This window comes from Macaca thibetana, chromosome 7 (assembly GCF_024542745.1).
Source record: "Macaca thibetana thibetana isolate TM-01 chromosome 7, ASM2454274v1, whole genome shotgun sequence".
In the NCBI taxonomy this organism is placed as follows: domain Eukaryota; kingdom Metazoa; phylum Chordata; class Mammalia; order Primates; family Cercopithecidae; genus Macaca; species Macaca thibetana.
The window spans coordinates 149,565,239-149,578,589 of NC_065584.1; the positions used below are offsets into that span (position 1 = coordinate 149,565,239).

The 13,351-nt window shown below is 52.5% G+C and overlaps 1 protein-coding gene across 2 annotated transcripts; it reads right to left on the reverse strand.

The window, feature by feature from the left end:
- Window positions 1–759: 759 nt before the first annotated feature.
- UBAP1L (ubiquitin associated protein 1 like) lies at window positions 760–12,824 on the reverse strand. Of its 2 annotated transcripts, XM_050796008.1 has the most exons (5): window positions 11,995–12,824; window positions 9,807–10,379; window positions 7,196–7,405; window positions 2,197–2,298; window positions 760–987 (listed from the first exon to the last, which is right to left on the reverse strand). In XM_050796008.1, exons 1-5 carry the CDS (start codon window positions 12,112–12,114, stop codon window positions 853–855), a joined length of 1,140 nt encoding a protein of 379 aa, XP_050651965.1. In that variant the 5' UTR covers window positions 12,115–12,824; the 3' UTR covers window positions 760–852. The 2 variants fall into 2 exon arrangements, with proteins under 2 accessions (XP_050651965.1, XP_050651966.1); XM_050796009.1 differs by lacking the exon at window positions 2,197–2,298 and having other exon boundaries at window positions 11,995–12,822.
- Between the last annotated feature and the right edge of the window lie 527 nt (window positions 12,825–13,351).

Here is a 13,351-nt window from a genome sequence, read left to right on the forward strand (position 1 = left end):
GTTTGAGTTATGGGCTGCTCCAGCAACTGGTCTCTTCAATCCTTGGGGACTTCTGAAGGATAGGCTTTGGGTGACTGGAGACAACTCTGGTCACAACCTCCCCACCCCACAAATGAGGAAAGACTGGCATAGGATCACAAATTGTCAGAGCAGAAGGGGACCCAGACTGGCTGAAAGTCACACACACTGGCCATAGGCCTGTTATGTAGTAAAGAATCCCCAGAGATCTTCTTACATAAAACAAAACAGATTCCTGGGTGCTGCCAAGCTAGGCTTCCTGAATCAGAATATACGGGGGTGGGGCCTGGGACTCTTGAATAAACACCCGAAGGATTCTTATGGATAGCTGCCAGGCCTGGAAACTTTTGACCTGGTCAAATCTCTCTACTTTTCCTAGGGAAACTGAGGCCCAACGAAGCCTTGACCTAGACATCAGTAGACCTAAAATCAGAAATGAGGTCTTCTGACCTACAGTTTGATGTTCTTTCCACACCAAGACCAGGCGCCTACAGGACTCAAAAGAACTGCCCATTATTTATTGGTTTTAATTTTCTTAAAATCAAGGTTACTAATGCACACAGTGTAAAGAGTCAAATCAGGTGGTTTCACAGGCATGCATGAAGAACATAGCTCCCCGTCCGGCTGTCCCATCTGCCTCTCTGCAGAGGCAACCATTTCAACTCTTTCAGCAGATTCTGCTGCTGTTAACTGTCACCCTTGGCATTATTTGTGTTTTTACAATAAGCATGCATCACTTTGTTACTCTTGCTTGGTTTTAATAATACAGTTAGGATGGGTCGCCGGGTCTGGCACTGGGCCTGGACGCCCAGGCATCGTGGAGTGCCTCCGTGGTCACTGGGCACAGGCCACCAGCTCCTCCAGGGCTTGCTCTCGGCGGTTGCCATGGACCAGCAGCACCTCCTTGATCCGGTCCTGCTGGAAGCCCATGTCGCTGAACTGCTCCCAGAGGCGCAGGAACTCCCCTGCCTGAGGAAGAGGAGACAGGGAGTATGCTGGGGACTCTGCTGGGCCTGGCCTCAGCCGAGGGGAGCCTCAGCTTAAAAGCTGTGGTTTTCCTAGTCCCAAAAAGCTGTGGCTCCCCCCAGGCCACTTGAGCCTGATCCTGGGCCGCAGCTGCCACTTTCCTGAATCTCTAGGGTGATGTAGGCTCCGACCTCCCTTCCTCTGCCAAGAAAACAAGGCCCTAGCCTGGCCACGGGCTCTGTCCTGACTCTCCTCCCACTCACTGTCAACTTTCTGCTGGGGCAGGAGGAGGCAGATCGCACACCGGCACCCGGAGCACAAACAGCCCAAGGTCCCTGCCCATGCCCTGAACACTGCGGAGGTCTCACAGCGCAGCCTGCACCTTCCTTCCCCTCCGACCCCAGGGCTTGAAACTTCTCCACCTCTGCTCCCTCTCTCCTTCTTGGGGCCTCACTCAACTCTCTGTCCCCTTCAGCCTCTATGAAGAGCTGCTCTGCCATGGGGCACTTAGAAGTGACTACTGGGGCCGGGTGCGGTGGCTCACTCCTGTAATCCCAGCACTTTGGGAGGCCGAGGCGGGTGGATCACTTGAGGTCAGGGGTTTGAGACCAGCCTGGTCAACACGGTGAAACTCCGTCTCTACTGAAAATACCAAAAAAAATTAGCCGGGTGTGGTGGCAGGCACCTGTAATCCCAGCTACTCGTAAGGCTGAGGCAGGAGAATTGCTTGAACCTGGGAGGCAGGGCCAAGATCGCACCATTGCACTCCAGCCTGGGCGACAGAGTGAGACTCAGTCTCAGAAATCAAGATGTGACTATTGGGCCTACAGCTGCATGCACTTGGGATAGGTGGCACACTCCCCAAGCAGAGAGGTCATGCATCTTTATGTGCCCATGGCTCCTATCTGGATGTCTGACAAAGAGTGGGCATTCAGTTATAGAGGCTGCGTTGATTCAGTCTAACAAAGCAAAGCCCCTGCTGCTCTCTGCCTCCTGTCCCCCTCCGACCTCTTCCTGATCTCCCTCTGTGCCTCTCTCCTTTGTCCTTGCTGTAGCACCCTGGGCCATCTCCTCCCCAGAGCTGAGGAGTCAGGCAATCTCCCGACGGACCCACAGGCTGGCTCTGAAGACTGGTGTGCCCCTGCACCCAGGCTCCTGGGTACACCCCCATCCCTTCCATCGCCTGGGGTCCTGGCAGGAAGCCCTGCTGACCTGGCTCTCGGAGAACTGGAACATCTCCATGGCCTCGTCCACCAGGCCTTCCTCATATCCCTGACGTAACAGGCGGTCACAGGCACTGAGGTAGCTGAGAAACTGGGCCGGAAGAGGGCAGAGAGGGACGGAGGGTAAGAGGAGCAGCAGAGGCAGCAGCCGGGGCAGAGGCACTCCAAGGGCCTGAGCTGAGGGCCAGGCGACAGGGCAAGCCACCACATGCAGTGTGGCCCCAGAGATCCCATGAGCCCACAGAAGAGGGATAGAGCCTTCCTCTGAGTGCCTGGGGACAGGCAGACAGTGGGTCTTCACCAACTATCCCAAGTGGGAGCTGGACTCCAGGAAAAGGGCCGTCAGGGTGGGCTAGGGTGTTCATAGAACCTAGGTGGGGAGCAGGACAGGCTTCAAACAGGCATCCCACCTACTACCCAACGCAATTCAACATTCGTGCACCACCCATCCCTGCCCAGGAGCACCCATTCGTGTGAAGGTGCCTCCTCATCCGTCCACACCTGTGCACCCCTACTCTACCCCCAGATGCATCTCTCTCATCCCGGACTCCTGAGCCACTACTATGCAACTCCTGCACCAGTGCTGGAGAAGGGGTGCGGGGGAGGCACAGAGGAGGATTCCACAGGTTAGAAAAACTGTTCAGGTCACCCCACAGTTACATCATCAGGGGCTCAGGATAAAATGCTGCTCCTTACCAGGCAGGGCTCAAAGGCCTGTTCCCTGTCTATGGCCTTGGCCCCTCCCTCACCCTCCAGGACTCTGCAGATGCAGCTCCCTCAGCCAAGGCCGGCCTCCTTCCCTGTCCCTGGGAAGCTTCCTGCCCCCTCTGTCTTCCTCGGTGCTGTCCCTCGTGCCCCCATAGCACCCTGTGCTTCCCTATTACAGCACATATAACTTTGTAATTGCTTCACTCAATCTTTCTCATCCACTAACTTTTTGCTCCATGAGGGAGGGGCTGTGTCAGTCTCATTCACCACAGTGTCCCCAGCATCCAGCATGGTGGCAGAAGGAGCTCAATAAATGTATGCTGTGTTTATAAAACGAATGAAGACCTGCCTTCAAGGAACTCACAGCTTAGTGGGGGAGATAAACCAGATACAGGACTACATCAGTGCCAGGCAAATCAAAGCAGGATTTATAGCGTGTAGGTGCCAAATGAAGGCTCCAGACCACAGGAATTATGAGAATATGTGGAGAAGGGAGAGTGGGGTTTCTGCAGACCTTCAGAGCTGGGATGAAAGTGCAGATCATCTAGACTAACAGTTTTCAAATTGTTTTTAGCTCCTGAAGTGTTTATCTTAGCACAAGGAGGCTTCAGCAATAACAGGCTAAGATCAGAGCTGCTCTGGGAGAACAAGGGCCAGGGGCATGGGGGCCCGGAGTCCAGTGCTCCTGCCCAAGGTACTGCCCAATACAGCCAGACCTGCTCTGAGCACATTTTGAAAACCACACACCCGTGCCCTCCTTTCACAGTTGAGGAAACTGAGGTTCAGGCAAGGCAGGTGCCTTGCCCAGGGTCCCAGGACTAGGCCCCCGATTATGTAACCTGTCACTTAATGCCTTGTCCATCAGAGGGATCAGCTGCTAGAGGAGGGGCTTTGAGCTGTCTTGGTGGAGGACAGGGTTTCCAAAGGTGAAACCTTCACTTTCAGAAGGAGGGCAGGCAAGGATGGATGGTGGACGCTGCCTCCACCTTTTGGCTCATCCACAGCAATGGTTCTCAATCTCAGTGCTTATTGCAACCGCCTCGGGAACTTGAAATATTACTGATGTCTGGGCCTCACCTTCAGAGGTTACGATATAATTGGTCTGGGGTGTAGCCTGAGCATTGGCATTTTTTCCTATAGCTCTCCAGGTGATTCTAATGTGCACCCAAGACTAAGCGTCACTGAATGGGGACAGCTGACCTTGATCTATACCATGCCACCGTGAATATCAGACCCATCTGCACATTTTTTTAAATTAAAGGCCCCTGGGCTCCCCCCAGATCCACTGACTGGGACCCCGCAGGATAAGCCCTGAGAGTCTACATTTGCAAAGGTTCTGCTGCTTGGTTAGCTTTTGGGCCTGCAGGACTGTAGAAGCTATCAGGCTTGCCTCAGGCCCCCAGGTGGGTGAGATGTCACCTTCAGGCCACAGGATGGGGCCCCCGGAAGTCACTGGTTCCAAACACGTATTCCCCCTCCACCCTGTGAACTGGGAAACTGAGGCTAAAAGAGGTGGCCTGGCCTGTGGACCCTCACACGTGGCACCCAGGCCTGTCCTGCAGGGAGGCAGTGAGGGCACATCAAGCCTTGTGGAAGGAAAGGAGTGCTGCACAATTTCTTTTTTATCTTCTCTCCCTGACTCTTCTAGCTGCTCTGTCTCTTATCACCTGACGCCCTTCCTCCTGGGCCATCTGTCATTTTTCTTGGCCAAAAAGGATTTACTGCAATATGCGGCTTTCAGCGGGAGAAGGAATCTGAACCCAAAGGACTTGTTCAGTTACCAGGACTTCACAGAACAGACGGAAATACTAACTTGGTGGGGGAGGATAGATGAAGTCATCCAAAGGCCCCTCAGACCCACCCCTTGGGGTCTGGCTCCTGACTGCTGTCTGGGGAAGGCCACCCAGAGATCCAGGGGGCCAGGCAGGTGGTCAGTCTATATCTGGAAACACAATGTTCCCAGTGCAGTGAAATTCTTCCAGCTCACCCACTGGGAGGCCAGGGCCCCAGGCTGGCTCTGACTCATCCTCAGACCCCCAGAGAGATGGCCTGAGACCTCAGCCTTGTCACAGGGCCTGAAGGGACTGGGGAGGCATATCAGAGCCCCACTGTGCACCTGGCCTCACAGCCCTCCTGGCCAGCTTTTTGGCCAAGACCCTGGCTTTTCAGTATCAGCTGAAGGTAGGGGTGACTTTAGATCTGCTCTTAAATCTCAGATCAGCCTATAGTGCTGTCCTAGGAGGTTCTCACACAGAAAATGAGATAAAAGGCATTGTGCAACCAAGATGCAGAGTCAGACCAGCCGGCCTCACCCCAGTGCTGCCATTGACTGACCGCATGAACTTCCCTGGCCTCAGTTTCCTCATCTGCAAAGTGGTCATAACGTAATAGCAACCTTGCAGAATTGAGAAAACCTAACTGAATACCCTCAGAGAGAGAGATTCATGCAAAGAAAATGTTCAATAAATGTTAGCACCCCTCCCTGCCATTTTAGCCACATGGAGGTCACTATGTTGGAAATTCCCCTCCAGGACAGGGCATGAACTGATGAACCCAGAGTAGAGTAGAAGCAGGAGTGGGTGGGCAAGGGGACCAGGTGCATTTCCCCAGCCCCACCCCAGCTCCTGTTTGAAAGTCACTTTCCTTCTGCCATTCCCTCTTGCAGGAGCAGATAGCTCTGGACCGCAGGGACCCAGCATTCCATACTCATCAGTGATGATGGAGGTGTCCAAGCCTTTTGATGGCGGGGCAGGAATGGGAGAAAAATGAAAAGTGCCAACTACCCTGGGAACAGCCATCCAACCATGAAGCGTCCCGATGTTTAGAAAACAGCACAGTAAGGGATGTTGCTTTCAGTTGGGGACGTGGGGGTGTAGGCAATGGCATTCAGTGTCACCTCCTGACCCTACTTACAATCCTTCCATGCCTCCTTTTGGCTATTGGGTCATTTATCAAATTCTCAGGCCAGCCTTCAAGACCCCTAAATCTACCCCCAATTCTCTTTGTCTCATCTCCTACCAGCCTGCCTCATGCACCCTCTCCTCCAACAAGACTGGTCAGATCAGAGCCTCCCAAACACTTCCCTCCCACCTCCACTCCTTTATTCACACTGTCCTTCCCTCCTGGAATATCACCCCTTCTCCTTCCTTCAGAGTCAGATCTTATCCATCCTTGAAGTCCCACTCAATGCTTGGTATCTCCATGAAGCCTTTCTTGATCACTAGAACCTCCTTGTGGTAGATTGATAATGACCATAAAATTTTTTGTAGCCTCTCCCACCAAGAGATGGAGTCTGTTTTTCCCTTGTTTAAGTTTGGAGTGGTCAGTGATGTGCTTTGACCAATAGAATGAGGCAGAAGTGACTATGTACAATTTCAGCCTAGGCCTCAAGAGGCCTTACTCTTGGAACCAAGTAGGGTGGCTTGCTGGAGATATGTGGCCCAACTGACAAGTATCACCACCCACTGTACGGTGAATGAGGCCATCTTAGATCATTCAGCCCCAAGTAAGTCACCGAACTGTAGCCACATGAGACTTCAGGTAAGATGAGCAGAAGAACCCCCTAGCTGAGTTCACCTTAAAACTGCCAATCCAGAGAATCATGAGCAAATAAATGGTTGTTTCGAGTCACTAAGTTTTGGGGTAGTTTGTTACACAAAAATAGATGACAGAAACACCCCTATAACACTCATACCACTTCTTCTCCCAGGTATCTTGTGACTAGCACCTCTTTTTAAGCACTTTGGGGGCCCTCACTCCTCTGCAGGTGTTCTTATATTCTTGGCTTATATTAGGGGTCAAGACCTGCTTCCAAATATTAGCGTGGCTCAGAGTGCTGTCCTTGGAGTGTCATCATGAGTCTCCGCCATACTTCCAATAGAGTGAATTCTATTAGAAGAATAGAACGTGGGTGAGTAGAACCTGGGCGTGGTAGACTCTGTGATGTTCCATCCACATACCCTTTCACTGCAGGACTTACTGCCCCAGATGCTGGGAGAGCTGGGAGACACTCTTCAGTTGTCTGCCCCTTCAGGGATTACCTTAACAACAGAGATCCACTTACCTCAGTCATCCCCTTCCCACATGCAATGACTGATTGAGGCAGGGGTATAAAGGCCTGACCATCTCAGGACAACCTTGAGGGGCCGTAGATGCTCCAGATCTTTGGGGTTGGCTGATGCTGTTGTTGGGCCTATGCCACAGCTCAAAAGGTGAAAACCATGTGGCCACTCACCTGGCTCCAGCATCACAGCCCATCAGCTCTGGGCCCCCCAACTCACCTGGCTCAGGCTCTGCCTCCCTGTCTTCTGCAGAGCTATGATGGCCCTTCGCAGGGGATATCCCAGGGCGACCACTGGCCCAATGAGGTCTTGCTCCTCCTGGCTCAGGGCGGATAGCAGGTCAGCCGCAGTATCAGGGTGTGACCTGTAGGGGTTGAGAGGCTGGGGTGCCCCCCCAGGAGGTGGCAGACAAGTGTACGGGCTGAGGGACTGAAATATAGACAGATTGGAATGTCAGTTACCACAGGAAGTGACACCCAGTTGGGCTGGACATTTTAAAAAATGCCTTTATGTACCACCTTCTGTACAGAGTGTAGGGCCTAATATTATGGAGGGCTAAGAGTCCTGCAGACCCCAGCTCTCTAATGCTTACTCAGTATACTCATATGAAAAATGAGGGCAATCCCTAAGCTACTTCATGGGACTATTACGAGGCTTAAATAAGACAATGTGAGGGGCTGGGCGTGGTGACTCATGGCTCTAATCCCAACACTTTGGGAGGCCAAGGCAGGTGGATCACCTGAGGTAAGGAGTTCGAGACCAGCCCAACCAACATGGTGAAACCCTGTCTCTACTAAAAAATACAAAATTAGCTGGGCATGGTGGTACATGCCTATAATCCCAGCTACTTGATTGGGGCAGAAGGCAGGAGAATTGCTTGAACCCAGGAGGCAGAGGTTGCAGTGAGCAGAGATCGCACCATTGCACTCCAGCCTGGGCAATAAGAGTGGAACTCTGTCTCAAAAAAAAAAAAAAAAAAAAAAAAAAAGTCAGGAAAGTGACTAGTGAAAGAAATATGAGGTCTATTCTACTATCCCATTTTACAGACATTGAAATCAAGGTTCAGAAACATTAATGACCTGATTAAGCAACACACGCTTGGCACCTCAACCCTACTCAGGTTTTTTGCCCCACACCTTGTTGAGGGAGGAGCAGGGGTAGGTCTTCCCAACCAGGCCCTCCTTCTTGAGTTCCTTCTTGAGTTTGGTTGGGCTGGGGTTTGGCAGGGCATGGAGCAGGGGAGGAACTGGGCACACCAGCCCTTCGGTTGTGGTGTTGGAGAAACTGAAACAGACCTTGGATTAAGGAGGGTGACTTGAAGGCATTTCAATTGGTTTGGCCGGCATCATCCCAACCCTTCTCCCATGAGGAGGTACCTCTCTGCCAGCCCTGAACGTTTCATCCTGTCCCCTCCTCCCAAGGAAAACCCAGCCGCCGCCTGGCTCCTAGGGTGGAGTGTATATGTAACACACATGAATTCTCCACCCATCCACATCTTCTCAGGGCTCTCCCTGCCACGACCTCACCCTAGGATCTACCCTTTATTACCTCCAGAGTGGAGAACATCAAAGTTTAGGAGCTGAGTCTACTTTTGTGTCCTTGAAAAAGATTCTTTGCCACTCTGTGCCTCATTTCCATCATCTACAGAATACTGTCCCACCCCCACAGGGTTGTGGTGAGAATTAAATTCATCTTGGCCAGGGAAGAGCCATCCTGGCATCAGCATCTGGTCTTGGATGTGGGCATGGCTCATCGCGAATACAGGGCCTCTTCTCTACTATGTATGCTCTAAACAACCGGGTGAAGGGTTGTTGGCTCACTGTGCAGGTAGAGAAGGGGTGGTTCAGTGACTTGCCTAAGGTCACACGCCGGTGCATGTAAGAAACCAGACCTCAGGTCTCTGTCTTTCAGATTGAATTCTACCTTGGTCTTATTCTGCAGCATCTCCTGGCCTTACTGGGGGGCTGCTGGGGGGCAGAAAGCTGTGCCCCGCTGCCACCTTCTGCTGCCAATCCTGACCCACCCCATGTTTGGTGGAGTCTGATACTTATATCATTTGGAAGCGACCTCAGAGAAAAAGAACACACAATTATGAACACAAAATTGGGCACAAGGCCTTGGAAGAGACAAAGGGAGGAACCTGAGGCTTAAGCTTCTGTGGTTTCACTGTAGGGTCACTTCTCCCTGCTCTTCAGGGTTCACTTCCTCCGTCCTGAAACCTTCTCAGCCTGTAGCAGCCCTGACTCTCCCTCAACACCTGATTCCGCTGTACATTGCAGGGCCTGGTCCCACACCCTCTTAGCCAACTCTCCGTGTTCTGTGGTTTTGACACTCCCAAACCCAGTGTCTGGCAGGAAGTAACTGTGCATTGAATATTCCTTGATTGAGCCTCCAGCTTCCCCAGCCTACAGCAAACCTCACCCAGTGGGAAGCCCTAGATTTGCGTTGTGTTCATCAATTCAACAGACATCCACTGGGCGCCCCCTATGGGTCAAGTCGGCAGCTGAGTGCTCTGGAAACAAAAATCAATGCGATCCAGTCCCTGCCCTAAAAGAGCTCAACTTCTGTTGGAAGAGACACACAGTTTCTGCATAATTAAAACCACTATGACCTGCGCCCTAAAAAAGCAAGGCAGGCACAGTGGGAAACGCGGGGAATGGGGACTTCTGAACAGGGACTACTCTAGGCAAAGGGCCGCAGGAGGACAACGCTGGACAGGCCCAGGTGGGAGCAGGTCAAGGGAGGACACAGGAGCGCGCGGGGTAGGGGACCGAGGCTGCGGGCCTGGGCTGCTGAGCGGCGGCATTGGAGGGACCGGCAGAATCCTTACCGCGACCGTGGGCTTGTGGCTCCGTAGCTGGGGGATGGCGCCGGCCGTGGAGGGCCGCGGGGGCGACGCGGGGGCTGCGGGAGACTGGGGCGCGGACCCCGGGGGTGACGCGGACCTGGGGGACGGCGCGGGGCTGGGGCACAGGCTCAGCGCGCGGCGGCCGCGGAAGCCGTGCAGGAGGGCGCGGGGCCGGGCGGCCAGCTTCCCCTCGGAGAGTCGCCGCCTTGCCCCCGCCAGCTCCGATCGCACGCCGCGCAGCACGTCCAGTGAGCACAGGCGACGGCCGGGGCCGGGGCTGGCCGGAGAGCCCGGTTGGAGGCTGCGCGGGCCCCGCTCTTCCTCGCTGCCAGAAGAGGCTTCTGCCTCGTCCTCACCCTCCTCCTCCGGCCTTTCCTGGTGTCCGGCCTCCTGGTCTCTGATTGTGGCAGGCGCCAGCTCATATTCGGGGCTGACTAGCAGGAGCCAGGCTGGAGGGGCCGACGCTGTCCCCGGGTCACCGCACTGGTACGGGCGGGGTCCCTGGCCGGCGGCCTCCACCCAGAAGAGTGCCCTCCTCTCCAGGCTGAAGTCGTGCTGTGGAAAGAAGGCGACGTAAAGCCCGGGGCAAACCAGGACCCCGGGGGCACAACACTAACCCCTGGCCTGGGGGACCCTGTTCAGCCAGAGACTCTCTAGGCCTGGACAGCGTCAGATTCTGAGCCCCGGGCTTCCATCACAGCCCACTCTACCCTGGGTTTTATAGCTAACACTGTGGTCGATGGATACCAGTAACAGTTTAATGGCAAACTGGCATAAATGACAAAGTGATGAATTCGTTAATAGAATGAAATGTAATTAAATCCAACATCTAAATCCCTTTGCCATTCAGTATGTAGTTGAGCAAAAACTACTTAAAAATTTTCTCCAATAAAACTTATTCTTAGCAAAGAAGCTTTCACCTGAGCCCAGCACAGTAGGCCCTGTCTCAAAAAACAAAAGCAGGCCGGGCGCGGTGGCTCACGCCTGTAATCCCAGCACTTTGGGAGGCCGAGGCGGGCGTATCACAAGGTCAGGAGATCGAGACCACGGTGAAACCCCGTCTCTACTAAAAATACAAAAAAAATGAGCCGGGCGCAGTGGCGGGCGCCTGTAGTCCCAGCTACTCGGGAGGCTGGGGCAGGAGAATGGCGTGAACCCAGGAGGCGGAGCTTGCAGTGAGCCAGGATCGCGCCAGTGCACTCCAGCTTGGGCAACAGAGCAAGACTCCGTCTCAAAAAAAAAAAAAAAAAAAAACAAAAAAAACAAAAGCAGGTCGGGTACAGTGGCTCATGCTTGTAATTGCAGCTCTTAGAGTGACCAAGGTGGGAGGATCACTTGAGCCCGGGAGTTCAAGACCAGCCCGGGCAACATGGTGTGAAATCTCATCTCTACAAAGAAATATAAAAAATTAGCCAAGCATGGTGGCATATGCCTATAGTCCTAGTTACTTGGGAGGCTGAGGTGGGAGGATCGCTTGAGCCCTAGAAGAGGAGGTTGCAATGAGCTGAGATTGCACCACTGCACTCCATCCAGCCTGGGCAACAGAGGAAAACTCTGAAAAAAACAAAAACAGCTCTTTCCCTAAGCAGCCTGAGGTAATCTGTGAAAATGGTTCACTATTCATTTGACCTGGAGAACCCCACAAAATCGTGCAAATCAAGAGGTTCAAATTTTCATGGTCACTTTAAGAACACTCGTGCAACTGCCCAGGCCATCAAGGGTATGCATATGCGAAAAGCCATTAAGTATCTGAAAGATGTCACTTTACAGAAATAGTGTGTACCATTCTGACGTTACAATGGTGGAGTTGGTAGGTGTGCCCAGGCCAAGCAGTGGGGCTGGATACAAGGTCGGTGGCCCAAAAAGAGTGCTGAATTTGTTTTTGAGATGGAGTCTCATTCTGTCACCAGGCTGGAGTGCAGTGGCACAATCTCAGGTCACTGCAACCTCCACCTCCTGGGTTCAAGCGATTCTCATGCCTCCACCTCCCGAGTAGCTGGGATTACAGGCACACATTGCCACACCCAGCTAATTTTTTGTATTTTTAGTAGAGACGGGGTTTCACCATGTTGGTCAGGGCTAGCTGTCCTTTAAATTCAAGGAACAAGGCCCCATGGACTCAGCCTCAGACCCACAGACCTAGAAGACAAAAACACAGAGACACACTTACCATAGAACCCAGCAGAAGCTCCCCGCAGGGCGGGACGCTGAGTTCTGGCCCAGGAAGAGGCTCTGTGCCTATCACAAAGCCCTTGGGCAACTTGAAGGGAACACCATCGAGGGCATTCATTCTGTCAGAGGAGTGTGGAGATGGCTGGCAGGACTGGGGCGGGCTGCTTGATGGTAGGGAGAGAGAGTCGAGTCCTGAGGACCAAGCTCAGGCCTCAAATGGCCTCACTGCTCTCCTGTGTGGTCACTTAGCTGAGCCCCCAACAGCTGGAAGGGAAAAGGTGAGGGGGCCAGTGTTGCATAAAGGAAGGAAATGAATAAAAACAAGAGCATTCACACAGACAGGAATTCACTATTTCATATTTCAGTCATGCTCTAGACCATTGTTTTCCAAAACATGGTCCACAAAACTAGTTCTAATGCATTTCATCAAAATAATTGTCACCCAAATGTTTAAGAAACAAACAGTATTAATTTACATAGACTCTTCCAGGGAAGAAAATAAGGAATACTTTCTAACTTATTCTGATTTTAGCATAACTTTTTTTTTTTTTTTTTTTTTCTGGGACGAAGTCTCGCTCTGTCACCCAGGCTGGAGTGCAGTAGCCTGATTTTACCTCACAGGAACCTCCAGCTCCTGGTTTCAAGTGATTCTCCTGGCTCAGCCTCCCAAGTAGCTGGAATTACAGGCACCCACCACCACGCCCAGCTAATTTTTGTATTTTTAGTAGAGACGGGGTTTTACCATGTTGGCCAGGCTGGTCTCAAACTCCCAGCCTCAGGTGATTCGGCCGCCTCGGCCTCCCAAAGTGCTGGGATTACAGGCATGAGCCACTACACCCAGCCGATTTTTAGCATAACCTTGATACCAAATTTGATTAAAAAAAAAAAAAATAGAAACCAATCTCTCATGAATACAGATGCAAAAAAATCTTTTTTTTTTTGAGACGGAGTCTCACTCTGTTGCCCAGGCGGGAGTGCAGCGGCCGGATCTCAGCTCACTGCAAGCTCCGCCTCCCGGGTTCCCGCCATTCTCCTGCCTCAGCCTCCCGAGTAGCTGGGACTACAGGCGCCCGCCGCCTTGCCTGGCTAGTTTTTTGTATTTTTTAATAGAGACGGGGTTTCACTGGGTTAGCCAGGATGGTCTCGATCTCCTGACCTCATGATCCGCCTGTCTCGGCCTCCCAAAGTGCTGGGATTACAGGCTTGAGCCACCGCGCCCGGCCACAAAAAAATCTTTAAAATAATTATGGGTAGAAGAATATAACACTGCCAAGTTAAGTTTATTTCAGGAAAGACAGATTGACTTAACATTCCCAAATCAATAAATGGGAATAAAGACAAATATCAATAGAATA

Excerpts from the sequence above, each read along its gene's own strand:
- UBAP1L (XM_050796008.1), bottom strand. The coding sequence starts at position 12,114 with ATGAATGCCCTCGATGGTGTTCCCTTCAAGTTGCCCAAGGGCTTTGTG. Across the intron at positions 2,299-7,195 it reads GGAGGCAGAGCCTGAGCCAG|TTTCTCAGCTACCTCAGTGC; the intron begins GTGAGTTGGGGG and ends CTTCCGGCCCAG. Across the intron at positions 988-2,196 it reads TCCAGTTCTCCGAGAGCCAG|GCAGGGGAGTTCCTGCGCCT; the intron begins GTCAGCAGGGCT and ends CCTCTTCCTCAG.